Here is a 16,307-nt window from a genome sequence, read left to right on the forward strand (position 1 = left end):
AATACAATATAGATATCTTAGCCCCATCCCTAGGGAATCTGAGTCAGTGGGTCTAAAGTAGGGGCTAGACATCTATATATGTATATTTTTAAACTCCACAGGTAGGCCAGGTGCGGGGGCTCACACCTATTATCCCAGCACTTTGGGAAGCTGAGACGGGTGGATGGCTTGAGCTCAGGAGTTCCAGACCAGCCTGAGCAACACGGTGAAACACCATCTCTACAAAAAAAACACAAAAATTAGCTGGGTGTGGTGGTGCATGCCTGTAGTTTCAGCTATTCGGAGAGGGGGTGCTGAGGTGGGAGGATGGCTGGAACCCAGGAGGTTGAGGCTGCAGTAATCAGAGATCACGCCACTGCACTCCAGCTTGGGCAACAGAGCGAGACCCTGTCTCAAAAACAAACAAACAAACAAACAAAAAACAACTTCACAGGTAGTTAATATGTGCTGAGACTCACTGTATTCTATTATGCTTCCTCCTCACCAATCTAATCCCTTACCTAACCTGCCATCACCGTTATCAAGCTCACCTTCTACCACATTCAATGAAAAACTGAAAGACCAATATTGATAGGTATACACCTATGAATCAAAGTTGTTCATTCATTCATCTACATATTCAAAAAACATTTAAAGAACATCTCCTAAGTGCTTGGCATAGGGGCTGCAAAAAGATGACTAAGATAGAATTCCTGGTCTCAAGGATCCCATAGTCTAAACAATTCTGTTAGCTTCTCTATTAGATAAGATATTTGAGAGTAAGGGTCATGGTCACTGTGAATATCCCCAAGTGCTTAGACTGTGCTCAATAAATACTTTTTGAACACATGGAATACTTTAAAAGTTCCATAACAATTCCCATAAACAGCATGAATATGACAAGCTACACTGATATTTTGAGCTGAAATTGAAATTTAGCCAGGAAGATAAAAAATACTGCTCTTACTACATCTCAAGGAATCTCCATCATCCTTTCAAGTTTAGCTGATGTTCACAGGTTATACCCAAACAGAGGTTTTGCATATAACATCCAGAAAGCTTTGTAAGGGTATTATATATCTAACATTTTCTGGAACACTCCTGATTTCAAATATTTTGTCCTGTTGTTCTTTTACACTAGTACTAATCAATCCCTAGTCTCGATGTTTTGTTTACTTCACCTAGTGACTATATAAAGTGGATAAGTATGTTTTATAAAACCAGCAACTAAATAGAAGCATAATGTCCACAACTCTATTAAATGAGAAAAGCTCAAAATTCTAACATACGTTTGTTCTCTATATATACAATAACAGTAATATGTAAGTAGTTTTACAAACAAGCAAAAAAAAAAAAAAAAGGAGGGGGGATGTTCAAATGCAATACTGTAAAATCATTACTTCCTTTGTGGTGCCTGGACTTAAAATCAATCTGATTTTTAGACCCTAACATACAAAAGCAGTTCTGAATATCATATAAAAGATAAGTTAAATGCTAATAATATTCAAGCAAATGTCAGAAAATAAACAACTAAAGGCTTTATTATTTATGACATTAAAGAAGTACACAGTCAACATAAAAACACTTTATACAGTTTGTGAAAAGGTAAAAAGATCTCAAATCTTTGACACATGTTGGCTTGCTGATGGCTGACTTTGATCCTAATCCTAACTGACCCCAGTTGTTACTACCAAACACGTAAAGTTTATTATTTCCTGGTGGGACGGAAAAAGAAATAATCAACTGAAGCATTTTTCACACAATGTAAGATGAGTCATCACAAAGCAATAAAAAGCTATACTTTTTAAATGTCACTGCTTTTCTGTGTTGAAACAAGTTACCTTGTTCATCTATGTATAACCAGAGTCTATTAGGTGGGAAAGAGTTTCTAAAATTATACAGTAACAGTTTTTTAATTATATTGAAATAGATTCATTTCAAGAAAGTTGTGTGTATAGAAAATCATACTTAAATATACTAAAGAAACTTAAAATTTAAAAGACACTCCTGATGACTTATTTTGTGAAGAATTCTCTGGCAAAGTAAAAAACAACACTTATGATATATTTTCAACATGTTTAAAACACAGCAGCGTATCTATAACATTATATTTAGAATTTTCTAAGTATTACTGTCCTCATTCAGGATTGTAATACTAACCGGTAACAACAGCAGTATGTTCATCTCCACATGAAAAATGTACAGGGACATCATTTTTAAACCAGAATTTACTGGGATTATTTTCAGCAAATTTACTTTTCCCAAATGTAAACACAGCACCCGAATCTGCAAATATAAGATGGTCTCTATTTTATAACTTTTACTATGTTGCCTGTTATTTAAATACCTTTTCAGTAATTTATCCATACAAACCTCTTGTTTCATGACAGCTTTGCCCCCACTCTGGCAATGTTTAAGCCTTCCTTCTTCCACCTTAATTCAGTCTTTCTTATTCCTCAGACTCCATTATAGTTTTACCTCTGAAATCTACTAGATTGAACATGTATTACTCATATACTGGCACAAAGTAAGAAATACACTATCACAAGGAAGGCAGTCATCTATTACTAATAGTTCTGCTGTCACCAAGTAGATGTCTATTCCCTGGAACGCAATGGTACAATTTGTGCTAGTCTTGCTCTGGTTAACACCTCATGGTCTGGCCTCTGACTGAGAGCTTTTCTCAAAACACAAAAACAGGACAGTACTTAGCTTCCTCATTAACTTCATCAGGATATCTATGGGGAGAGTCTCTATCAGTCAATTTGGATTTTCTCTGGTCCAGTTTTTCCAAGGAACCTCCAGCGTTCTTATGCAAGGGAAACGACATTAGCCCAAATGGTGAACTCTTTTTATTTTTGTTGAGACAGGGTCTCACTCTGTCACCCAGGTTGAAGCGCAGTGGCCCAATCACGGCTAACTGCCGCCTCGACCTCCTGGGCCCAAGCAATCCTCCCACCTCAGCCTCCAGAGTAGCTAGGACTATAGGCGTGTGCCACCACGGCCAGCTAAATTTTGTAATTTTTGCACAGACGGGGTTTTAGCATGTTGCCCAGGCTGGTCTCAAACTCCTGGGCTTAGGCTCAGGTCTCAAACTCCTGGGTTCCTGCCTCGGCCTCCCAAAGTGCTGGGATTACAGGCGTGAACCACGACAACTGGACAAAATGGTGAACTCTTACTTTCTCTGTTGGTAATCCCAATGAATACCCATAAAACCAGAGACAGCACAGAGAGAAACAAATTACTCCACCACTATCTCTTTCATTTGAACCAAGGGAAAGCAGCTAGAAAAAAAAAAAAAAAAAAAAAAAAAAAACAGGCTTTAAAGGCAACTAGGTATTCAAAGGTTGTTGTAAGGATTAAATGAGATGACATGAATAAAGAACTTAGCTCAGGGCCTAGCATCCTCAAAGTGGTAGCTCATAGCTGCCTCTGTAAACTCTTCCTCCATCATAAGAGTTGGAAATGATCACTGGCTTCTCTGAACTATGTGATTTGTAGAATTTATATGGCAAATAATTGTGCTACCTAGCAATCTCTCTAATTAAACTGTTACACAAATCAGCAAAATTACAAATCTCAGCAAGATTTGTGTAACAGTTTGATTAGAGAGCTTGGTAGGTAGCATAATATGTAAGATGAGGTCCTCACAAAGCAATAAAAAGCTATACTTTAAAAATGTTGGCCAGGTGTAGTGGCTCACGCCTGTAATCCCAGCACTTTGGGAGGCCTAGGCGGGTGGATCACTCGAGGTCAGCAGTTTGAGACCAGCCTGGCCAACGTGGTGAAACCCCGTCTTGACTAAAAATGCAAAAATTAGCCGGGTATGGTGGTGGGCACCTGTAATCCCAGCTGTAATCCCAGCTACTTCGGGGGCTGAGGCAGGACAATTGCACGAACCCCAGGGGCGGAGGTTGCAGTGAGCCAAGATAGCGTCATTGCACTCCAGCCTGGGCGATAGAGTGAGACTCCGTCTCCAAAAAAAAAAAAAAAAAAAAAAAGTCACTGCTTTTCTGTGTTTAAACACAGAGTTCACCATTTGTTACCCCAAATGTTGTTTTTTTCCAACTATTTTCTAAGGTTACAGAGGGTATAAACTGTCTGCACTACCCATACTGCCTAGCACAAAGTAGCCATTGTGTGTTCTACTTTTCACACAGAAAGGGTCCCCCTTACACACATGTATATTCGTAACTGTTCAATGTTTTGTTTAGGAATTCATCATAATGGTGAGTAGGTAGTCAAATATAACTTTCAACATTGTTAATATAAAAGACAGGTTACCCAAGTCATCAGCAAAGGAGCACTTCAGCTTTTCCTGATTTCTGAGAATTCAGAATGTTTAGGGATCCAGTATAAAATGAAAAGATCCTCTCAACACAGCTACTCAGGAAGTTTCTAATTCTCATCTTACTCATGCACTACAGTCAGTCATAGAGATGTCTTTTTCTCTTTCCAGAAACAGTACATGGGAAAGGATGGTTTATCCTTCCCCCCAAAACAACATCACAAAATGCCACAGTCCTAGGAGATTGGGAGAGGAGTACACGGGGATGTTGAGATTTAACATTCTTACATCAAGTCATTACCTGATTTGAGTAGTATTCACAAACTGTTGTGGCACAGGATCATTTTGAAGAGAGACTAATTAGCAGTTCCCAAAAACCATTTAAACACACACATACACCAAATAGTAGGCCAGGTCCAGCTTTTGGGGAAATCCCAAGGGGAGTGATCACACATAAACTAATTTGCACCAGAAAGGAAAACATGGCGAATATAAGTATTAATAATAAATATTAATATGCAAGAGACTAGCCACTGTGGACAACTTTTTGAGAACCATTGTGAGGCATCTCAGTTCGACTAGGATCTAGAACAGACTCTGAGTTTCCCCAGAATGAATTATTTTAACATTTTAACTGTTTTGTCCTGGCTTCCCTGGCTTCCCTGATACCCTCATCCCAAGCCAAGGTTTGGTGGCTCTGCTCTGGCCCTGTAACATCTACTGTCAATTTGTATGGTCATTTTGTTCACCTTCCTGTATGTCTCACTAAATTGTGAACTGCAGGACAGGAATCTAAGTTCCGGCCAGGAGCATGGAAGAAAACATACATATTTCAGTGAGGGTATAATTCTGCTCAAACCCAGTGTTTTTTCAACATGGTCGTGACCTATTAGTGGGTCAGAAAATCAATTCAGTGGATCACTATCAGCATTTTAAAAGAATGCATTATCAAAAAGCTGTGTGCGGAATCTAAGTGGTTAGAACAAGGACTGCATCACGAGACATCTATTTCTGTTACACGGTACGTATGGGGTATCGGGTCACAATGTCAAAAGTATTTCTAACTATAGAGCTCAGAAAAAAAAGGCTAAAAAACACTCGCTAAAGGGTCCCTCTTCTTCCTCTTTTCCAATTTATTTCCTGTATCCCCTTTTACCCCGCAACCCTGATCACTCACTCTTTACCGCATTCAATACATAACCGGGAGCTCAGGACCTCCAAAGTGCACAAGTCTGGAGTCTGCACTTTGGGGAGTTTACAGATAGGTAAAAAGTGTCCCTGCCTGGCCGGGCGCGGTGGCTCACACCTGTAATCCCAGCACTTTGGAAGGCTGAGGCGGGCTGATCACCTGAGGTCAGGAGTTCGAGACCAGCCTGACCAACATACAGAAACCCCCTCTCTACTAAAAATACAAAATTAGCCAGGCGTGGTGGCGCATGCCTGTAATCCCAGCTACTCGGAGGCTGAGGCAGGAGAATCGCTTGAACCCGGGAGGTGGAGGCTGCGGTGAGCCGAGATCGCGCCATTGCACTCCAGCCTGGCAACAAGAGCCAAACTCCGTCTCAAAAAAAAAAAATTAAAAATTAAAAAAATAAAAAAAAAGGTGTCCCGCCTTCAAGAATCTCATCAAAAGCTTATTTTAAAAACATAAGAAAGTCAGGCACCCTCTTTCCCGTTCTCCTCCATCCTGTTCTTCCCGTGCGGTCCTCTGCCCTCAGTCATTCGTGGGAGCGCAACCAGCGATCCCGCCCCAGTCCGGCCGCCAACCCTGGGGCCTGTCCCCTCACAGGGCGGATCCGGAGGCGGGGCCCGCCTGCCCGCCCGCGGACCCTCCCTCCCGGCCTTCCGCCACCGGCGCGGGCGCGACTCACCGGGCAACAGCTCTTCGGGCTCCTTCATGCCAAGGGCGGTACGGGCAGCCTGCGCCTGGGACAGGAGGCTGTAGAGGACGGTTTGGTCGGGGCTAAGGCAGCTACTCCGCCCCGACGCGGGCCGCAAAAGGCCCCCAGTTACGCATGGCGAAACTCCGTGGATCAACTACAACCGCGCTCCCGGAAGTCAACAAACAACCGCTAGGGGCAACGGGGGCGGAGCTTGGGAATGCAAGGCGGGGCAGGCGCCGCTGGGGAGGGGAACGGAGGCCGGGTGGCTAGTAACGGGTAGACTCAGGCACAGCGGAGGGGCGGTAGAGACTACGCGCCCTCTGGCGGCCTGGAGCAGAGAGGCGGCCACGCCGCGCAGTGATGCCCTGGAGTCAACGCCCTCGTGCCGCTGGAGGTCCAGGCGCCGCAGGGACCCTGCTATGAGTGGCAGACGTCACAAAGCTCATACCCCGTGACATAAGCAAACATCGACACATAATTATGACACTACTAGTAATAGTGACCAGCTGAAACATTAAAGAAGATAAGCACTCTGCTAAAGGCATCCCCAGCATCTAAACCAAGGTCTGGCCTATATTGAATGCTCATTACGTATTTATTGACCAAATGAGTACTATTACAACCCTGTAAAGTGGTTAATGTCACCCCTGTTTAAGCATGTGGAGATTATACAATAAGAGATCTGGAGTCTAGCGCAGCTAGTCCAGCCTGTAGTCAACAGAAAGTAAAAGCTGAGGTGTATGTGGTCCACTACTCACAGAACATGCACAAAGGGGTTCACCAGCAGCACAACATCATTGCTGTAGAATTTGCTCAGCGATGTTATATGATGCAGGGCTTCCCGTGCATCAACATTTGGCTATCATGAAATAAAGAAGCAAAAAGCCATCTTCCAGGATGAGCAGATTTATGTACACTTGGTAGTTGTGGACATGAGCTCTAGAATCAGACACAACTGGATTCAGAGATCCCTGAATTACTCGTGTGTGTTACCAACTCTTTCTCAGGAAGTTTGCATTAACATGAAGAGGGGACATTAAACTATTAGTTACACAAATAATCCTTTACTTACAAAGCAATCTGGAGGTTACGAAGGAAGTGTTTAACAAGAAGCATTGACCTGGTGTAGAAGGTTAAGAAAGGCTTATCTGAAGAAAGAACATTAAATCTAAGAACTGGGGAAAGAGAAGCCAGGAGGGGGAGAGAGCTCTTGGCAGAGAGTAAATTGTGTATAGAGGTTTGTAAGGAGCTTGACTCTTTAAAGGAACACCAAGAGGCGAGTCTGGTTCCTAGCAAGGTGGCAAGGTCTTGGGCCTATTAAGGATCTGAGATTTTATACTAAAGGCACTGTGAAGCCACTGAGAAGTTTTAGGCAGTAGAACAACAGAACAGGATCAGTTACGTGTGTCCCTGAAATCATTCTGCTTGGTCTGGATGCTATGTAGAGAATAAACTAGAGCAGTGAGAAGGGTTCAGAGGCTATTGCAGAATTTCAGATATGTGGTCAGGATGACTGGGAGTACAGTTCATTGGTGCCAGAGAGGAGTAGAAAGATTTGAAAATATTTTAGGTTGTAGAGTCAACAGGAAATGGTTTCTGACTATTGACTCCTAGACAGTGCTGGACTACCAAACAGTTCTAGAACAACAGCAAAGATGGGGCCCTAAATTATTTTGAAAAGGATTTGATATTCATTTTTAGAGCATCATAATTGTTACTATGGGAAAATTGGAATTTTTAAAGATTTACTTTATGATACGCAGTCATTTTTTTTAATTTCAAAATACAGTAAGGCACATTTTGGTGCTAAGCATCCCAGAAGATATTGATGCAGCCCTACTCCAAGATTTCCAACATAAGCAAATAGCAGGAGGGGGGCACTATTTACTGAGATGGGGAACACTGAAGAAAGAGCTGGTGACATTGGAGTTAGGTAAATGGGGCAAGAAGAGCATAATGAGTTCATCCTTGAGCACACTAAAACATCAAATTGGAGGTGCTGAGCAGGTAATTGGTGAGCAGAAGCCCCAGAAGAAAGCACATATTCGAGGAATGACTGGGTCTATATAGTGAAAGCAGGCTTGAGATACTTGCAACACTGGAAAGTGACTGTAGAATTGAGGCAGTAGAATAGCGTTGGGAGTCAGGAAACCTAAGGCTAATTCATGCTGACTTCCTAAAACTAAATCAAAAGGAAAACCCCAACTTTCCACACCTAAGTAACAAAAGAACCAGAGGCTACTCCCTTTTCAACCACGACCCCCTTTTTCTGCGTGGCAGACAGAAAGTTGAAAGTATCTCTGATTAGTTGCTTTTTGCAACCAATCAGACATTTGCATAGGAGTATAACGCTGTAACTTCACTTTAGCCTCTGATTGGTTGCTTTCCACAACCAATCAGATGCTTGAATAGGGTGTAACCTTTGTAACTACACTTCAGCCTCTGATTGGTTGCAAGGCCACTACTTCATTTACATAATAACCAATGGGAAATGTACCAATGGTTACTTGGGAATGGCACCAAGTAACCAATGGGAAACCTCTAGAGGGTAATAAAACCCCAGAAAACTCTGTAAAGGGACTCTTTAGCCCCTGCACTAGGGCTTGCCCCCACCATGGGGTTTTGCCACATTGCCCAGGCTGGTCTTAAACTTCTGAGGTCAAGCAATCTGCCCACCTCAGCCTTCCAAACTGCTGGGATTACAGGCGTGAGCCACTGTGCCTGGCCATCTATACTATTGATATATATGATCCAGAGCTATATAATATATATTGCAACCCCAGGCCATGAATTGGCACTGGTTCATGGCCTGTTAGGAACAGGGCTGCAGAGCAAGTGAAACTTCATCTGTATATACAGCCACTCCCCACCACCCAAGCTCCACCCCCTTGTCAGATCAGTGGTGGCATTAGTTTCTCATAGGAGTGTGAACCCTATTGTGAACTGCACATGGGAGGGATCTAGGTTGTGTGCTCCTTATGAGAATCTAACGCCTGATGATCTGTCATTGTTTCTTATCACCCCTAGATGGGAACCCTCTAGTTGCAGGAAAACAAGCTCAGGGCTCCCACTGATTCTACACTATGTTGTATATTTGTATATATAATGTATGCCAACATACATTTGTATATTTCATTATATATTACAATGTAATAATAATAGAAATAAAGTGCACAATGAATGTAATGTGCTTTAATCATCCCAAAACCATCCCCACCCCTCCCCTCACGCCCCATCCCCGGTCAGTGGAAAACTTGTCTTCCACAAAACTGGTCTCTGGTGTCAAAAAGGTTGTGGACCACTGATATATATATTATATATATATATATATATAATATATATATAGCTATGCTGTAGCCCTAGATTTTATATATATATATAAATATACATATATTATATATATAAAATATAATGCTATCGTCTATCTCAGAAGGTGGTTGTGAAATATTAGGTAATGCATGCAAAACTTGTAGCTTGGTGCCTGGAATGATGGAGCACTCAACAGTGTTAGCTATTAATAAGGCAAAGGCAGCTCACTGTATTCGTCAGCATAACCCATGCTATGCTGCAGCTCAAACAACACTCAAATCTCAGTGGCTTGACACAAAGAAGTTTCTTTCTCACTAATGCTACATTTCCAATGTGAGTCAATTGGAGGATCTGCTCTAGCTGCTCAAGCAGGGGCTCAGGCTACATATGGAAGTTCAACTACCTTGTAGCAACACCATATACAACTCATGACCTCTTTGGTTGCTGTAGCAGGTCAAGAGAGAGAGGAAGTTAGAAATGAAATGTTTAAGGCTGTGCACGGTGGCTCATGCCTGTAGTCCCAGAACTTTGGGAGGCTGAGGTGGGTGGATCGCCTGAGGTCAGGAGTTCAAGACCAGCCTGGCCAACATGGTGAAACCCTGTCTCTACTAAAAGTACAAAAAATTAGCTGGGCGTGGTGGCGGGTGCCTGTAATCCCAGCTACTCGGGAGGCTGAGGCAGAAGAATCACTTGAACTCGGGAGGCGGAGGTTGCAGTGAGCCAAGATGGCGCCACTGCACTCCAGCCTGGGCAACAAGAAGAAAACTGTCTCAAAAAAAAAAAAAAAAGAAAAAAAAAAGAAATAAACTGGAATGTTTCAGGCCACAAGTAACATGTTTCTCCTTCTCACAACCCATTGGCTGGATTTAGTGTCACGTGCCTCTGTGCACTGCAGAGAGGCTGGGAAACGTGGACATTCAGTAAGTAGTAAACACCTCTGCCACAATCCCTGCAGTCAGATGGTTTCAGCCTGTGGAGCCACCTCCCTCGTGTTGGAGAAGGCAGGTATAATTTTACATATCTTAACAGTCATGCACGCTTTTGATGTCCCCTTCATACACGGCCAAATATTCCTCTGCTCCTTAGGAAATCATGTTGATACACAGAAGCCATGACACGTCTGACAACATGCCCAAGTCTTAGCAGTTTCCTCTATTAATTCAAGTTGTTATTCATTTCTGGAGCATTGTATGTCAACTAGAAATAGAGGCTTATATGAACAAGGAAGACGTTTGATGGATTATGCTTCCTAGCTGTATTTGTTTCTTTCTCAACAGCATTCAACAAAACGTCCAAAGCTTGCAATTTTGAGTTGCATTACAGTGCAGCTGCCGTCGCTGTTTATTTCTCTATGTGGAATCAGATAAACAGGTGTGTCTCTACAAACTCCACTGGGAAATCCCATAAACATATATATTTACAAAACAGATTCTAATTACCTCTTTGATTTCTAAACTTTTTTAGTGCAGTTCTAGGATATATGATTTGAGGACTCACAGGTCCAAAGCCAGGGAATTTTATTCATGAACAAGAAACAGATGGCAGGTACAGTCTACTGCACATTTCATTACGACAGAGAAGAAATTTTGCACTTTCCTTCCTCAGGATAGAGTTTCTCTTTTTTTTTTTTTTTTTTTTTTTGAGACGGAGTCTCGCTCTGTTGCCCAGGCTGGAGTGCAGTGGCCGGATCTCAGCTCACTGCAAGCTCCGCCTCCTGGGATCACGCCATTCTCCTGCCTCAGCCTCCCGAGTAGCTGGGACTACAGGCGCCCACCACCTCGCCCGGCTAATTTTTTTTGTATTTTTAGTAGAGACGGGGTTTCACCATGTTAGCCAGGATGGTCTCGATCTCCTGACCTCGTGATACTCCCGCCTCGGCCTCCCAAAGTGCTGGGATTACAGGCTTGAGCCACCAAGCCCGGCCAGGATAGAGTTTCAAAAGAAGAATTTTGAGGTATCTGTGACAGTAGTTGTATGAATAGGTAATGTCCTGAACAACTACTTTGTTTTTTTTTGTTTGTTTTTTGTTTTTTGTTTTTTGTTTTTTTTGTGGATCTCTTTCCTAGCCTTATTTCTTTTTTTTTTTTTTAATTTATTTATTATTATTATACTTTAAGTTGTAGGGTACATGTGCATAACGTGCAGGTTTGTTACATATGTATACTTGTGCCATGTTGGTGTGCTGCACCCATCAACTCATCATTTACATCAGGTATAACTCCCAATGAAATCCCTCCCCCCTCCCCCCTCCCCATGATAGGCCCCTGTGTGTGATGTTCCCCTTCCTGAGTCCAAGTGATCTTATTGTTCAGTTCCCACCTATGAGTGAGAACATGTGGTGTTTGGTTTGCTGTTCTTGTGATAGTTTGCTAAGAATGATGGTTTCCAGCTGCACCCATGTCCCTACAAAGGACACAAACTCATCCTTTTTGATGGCTGCATAGTATTCCATGGTGTATATGTGCCACATTTTCTTAATCCAATCTGTCACTGATGGACATTTGGGTTGATTCCAAGTCTTTGCTATTGTGAATAGTGCTGCAATAAACATACGTGTGCATGTGTCTTTATAGCAGCATAATTTATAATCCTTTGGGTATATACCCAGTAATGGGATGGCTGGGTCATATGGTACATCTAGTTCTAGATCCTTGAGGAATCGCCATACTGTTTTCCATAATGGTTAGACTAGTTTACAATCCCACCAACAGTGTAAAAGTGTTCCTATTTCTCCACATCCTCTCCAGCACCTGTTGTTTCCTGACTTTTTAATGATCGCCATTCTAACTGGTGTGAGATGGTATCTCATTGTGGTTTTGATTTGCATTTCTCTGATGGCCAGTGATGATGAGCATTTTTTCATGTGTCTGTTGGCTGTATGAATGTCTTCTTTTGAGAAATGTCTGTTCATATCCTTTGCCCACTTTTTGATGGGGTTGTTTGTTTTTTTCTTGTAAATTTGTTTGAGTTCTTTGTAGGTTCTGGATATTAGCCCTTTGTCAGATGAGTAGATTGCAAAAATGTTCTCCCATTCTGTAGGTTGCCTGCTCACTCTGATGGTAGTTTCTTTTGCTGTGCAGAAGCTCTTTAGTTTAATGAGATCCCATTTGTCAATTTTGGCTTTTGCTGCCGTTGCTTTTGTTGTTTTAGACATGAAGTCTTTGCCCATGCCTATGTCCTGAATGGTACTACCTAGGTTTTCCTCTAGGATTTTTATGGTATTAGGTCTAACATTTAAGTCTCTAATCCGTCTTGAATTAATTTTCGTATAAGGAGTAAGGAAAGGATCCAGTTTCAGCTTTCTACTTATGGCTAGCCAATTTTCCCAGCACCATTTATTAAATAGGGAATCCTTTCCCCATTTCTTGTTTCACTCAGGTTTGTCAAAGATCAGATGGCTGTAGATGTGTGGTATTATTTCTGCGGACTCTGTTCTGTTCCATTGGTCTATATCTCTGTTTTGGTATCAGTACCATGTTGTTTTGGTTACTGTAGCCTTGTAGTATAGTTTGAAGTCAGGTAGCGTGATGCCTCCAGCTTTGTTCTTTTGACTTAGGATTGTCTTGGAGATGCGGGCTCTTTTTTGGTTCCATATGAACTTTAAAGCAGTTTTTTCCAATTCTGTGAAGAAACTCATTGGTAGTTTGATGGGGATGGCATTGAATCTATAAATTACCTTGGGCAGTATGGCCATTTTCACGATATTGATTCTTCCTATCCATGAGCATGGTATGTTCTTCCATTTGTTTGTGTCCTCTTTTATTTCACTGAGCAGTGGTTTGTAGTTCTCCTTGAAGAGGTCCTTTACATCCCTTGTAAGTTGGATTCCTAGGTATTTGATTCTCTTTGAAGCAATTGTGAATGGAAGTTCATTCCTGATTTTGTTCTCTGTTTGTCTGTTACTGGTGTATAAGAATGCTTGTGATTTTGCACATTAATTTTGTATCCTGAGACTTTGCTGAAGTTGCTTATCAGCTTAAGGAGATTTTGGGCTGAGACAATGGGGTTTTCTAAATATACAATCATGTCATCTGCAAACAGGGACAGTTTGACTTCTTCTTTTCCTAACTGAATACCCTTGATTTCTTTCTCTTGCCTAATTGCCCTAGCCAGAACTTCCAACACTATGTTGAATAGGAGTGGTGAGAGAGGGCATCCCTGTCTTGTGCCAGTTTTCAAAGGGAATTTTTCCAGTTTTTGCCCATTCAGTATGATATTGGCTGTGGGTTTGTCATAAATAGCTCTTATTATTTTGAGGTACGTTCCATCAATACCGAATTTATTGAGCGTTTTTAGCATGAAGGGCTGTTGAATTTTGTCAAAAGCCTTTTCTGCACCTATTGAGATAATCATGTGGTTCTTGTCTTTGGTTCTGTTTATATGCTGGATTATGTTTCTTGATTTGCGAATGTTGAACCAGCCTTGCATCCCAGGGATGAAGCCCACTTGATCATGGTGGATAAGCTTTTTGATGTGTTGCTGAATCCGGTTTGCCAGTATTTTATTGAGGATTTTTGCATCGATGTTCATCAGGGATATTGGTCTAAAATTCTCTTTTTTTGTTGTGTCTCTGCCAGGCTTTGGTATCAGGATGATGTTGGCCTCATAAAATGAGTTAGGGAGGATTCCCTCTTTTTCTATTGATTGGAATAGTTTCAGAAGGAATGGTACCAACTCCTCCTTGTACCTCTGGTAGAATTCAGCTGTGAATCCATCTGGTCCTGGACTTTTTTTGGTTGGTAGGCTATTAATTATTGCCTCAATTTCAGAGCCTGCTATTGGTCTATTCAGGGATTCAACTTCTTCCTGGTTTAGTCTTGGAAGAGTGTAAGTGTCCAGGAAATTACCCATTTCTTCTAGATTTTCCAGTTTGTTTGCATAGAGGTGTTCATAGTATTCTCTGATGGTAGTTTGTATTTCTGTGGGGTCGGTGGTGATATCCCCTTTATCATTTTTAATTGCGTCGATTTGATTCTTCTCTCTTTTCTTCTTTATTAGTCTTGTTAGTGGTCTGTCAATTTTGTTGATCCTTTCAAAAAACCAACTCCTGGATTCATTGATTTTTTGGAGAGTTTTTTGTGTCTCTATCTCCTTCAGTTCTGCTCTGATCTTAGTTATTTCTAGCCTTCTGCTAGCTTTCGAATGTGTTTGCTCTTGCTTCTCTAGTTCTTTTAATTGCGATGTTAGAGTGTCAATTTTAGATCTTTCCTGCTTTCTCTTGTGGGCATTTAGTGCTATAAATTTCCCTCTACACACTGCTTTAAATGTGTCCCAGAGATTCTGGTATGTTGTATCTTTGTTCTCATTGGTTTCAAAGAACATCTTTATTTCTGCCTTCATTTCGTGATGTACCCAGTAGTCATTCAGGAGCAGGTTGTTCAGTTTCCATGTAGTTGAGCGGTTTTGATTGAGTTTCTTAGTCCTGAGTTCTAGTTTGATTGCACTGTGGTCTGAGAGACAGTTTGTTATAATTTCTGTTCGTGTACATTTGCTGAGGAGTGCGTTACTTCCAATTACGTGGTCGATTTTGGAGTAAGTACGATGTGGTGCTGAGAAGAATGTATATTCTGTTGATTTGGGGTGGAGAGTTCTATAGATGTCTATTAGGTCTGCTTGCTGCAGAGATGAGTTCAATTCCTGGATATCCTTGTTAACTTTTTGTCTCGTTGATCTGTCTAATGTTGACAGTGGAGTGTTGAAGTCTCCCATTATTATTGTATGGGAGTCTAAGTCTCTTTGTAAGTCTCTAAGGACTTGCTTTATGAATCTGGGTGCTCCTGTATTGGGTGCATATATATTTAGGATAGTTAGCTCTTCCTGTTGAATTGATCCCTTTACCATTATGTAATGGCCTCCTTTGTCTCTTTTGATCTTTGATGGTTTAAAGTCTGTTTTATCAGAGAGTAGTATTGCAACCCCCGCTTTTTTTTGTTCTCCATTTGCTTGGTAAATCTTCCTCCATCCCTTTATTTTGAGCCTATGTATGTCTCTGCGTGTGAGATGGGTCTCCTGAATACAGCAGACTGATGGGTCTTGACTCTTTATCCAGTTTGCCAGTCTGTGTCTTTTAATTGGAGCATTTAGTCCATTTACATTTAAGGTTAAGATTGTTATGTGTGAACTTGATCCCGCCATTATGATATTAACTGGTTATTTTGCTCGTTAGTTGATGCAGTTTCTTCCTAGCCTCAATGGTCTTTACATTTTGGCATGTTTTTGCAATGGCTGGTACCGGTTGTTCCTTTCCATGTTTAGTGCTTCCTTCAGGGTCTCTTGTAAGGCAAGCCTAGTGGTGACAAAATCTCTAAGCATTTGCTTATCTGTAAAGGATTTTATTTCTCCTTCACTTCTGAAACTTAGTTTGGCTGGATATGAAATTCTTGGTTTAAAATTCTTTTCTTTAAGAATGTTGATTATTGGCCCCCACTCTCTTCTGGCTTGGAGAGTTTCTGCCGAGAGATCTGCTGTTAGTCTGATGGGCTTCCCTTTGTGGGTAACCCGACCTTTCTCTCTGGCTGCCCTTAAGATTTTTTCCTTCATTTCAACTTTGGTGAATCTGGCAATTATGTGTCTTGGAGTTGCTCTTCTCGAGGAGTATCTTTGTGGCGTTCTCTGTATTTCCTGGATTTGAATGTTGGCCTGCCCTACTAGGTTGGGGAAGTTCTCCTGGATGATATCCTGAAGAGTGTTTTCCAACTTGGTTCCATTTTCCCCCTCACTTTCAGGAACCCCAATCAGACGTAGATTTGGTCTTTTTACATAATCCCATACTTCTTGCAGGCTTTGTTCATTTCTTTTTCTTCTTTTTTCTTTTGGTTTCTCTTCTCGCTTCATTTCATTCATTTGAT

At 41.5% G+C, this 16,307-nt stretch overlaps 1 protein-coding gene across 1 annotated transcript in view; it reads right to left on the reverse strand.

Moving 5' to 3' along the window:
- The window catches only part of LOC106996533 (X-linked retinitis pigmentosa GTPase regulator-like), a 61,354-nt gene extending 55,020 nt beyond the window's left edge, over positions 1-6,334 (reverse strand). Inside the window, 2 exon segments of the mRNA XM_077945490.1 lie at positions 2,140-2,265; positions 6,139-6,334. Of these exon segments, the coding sequence (XP_077801616.1) occupies positions 2,140-2,265; positions 6,139-6,166 (154 nt within the window). The 5' untranslated portion in view covers positions 6,167-6,334.
- Between the last annotated feature and the right edge of the window lie 9,973 nt (positions 6,335-16,307).

This window comes from Macaca mulatta, chromosome 9 (genome assembly GCF_049350105.2).
Source record: "Macaca mulatta isolate MMU2019108-1 chromosome 9, T2T-MMU8v2.0, whole genome shotgun sequence".
NCBI lineage: Eukaryota > Metazoa > Chordata > Mammalia > Primates > Cercopithecidae > Macaca > Macaca mulatta.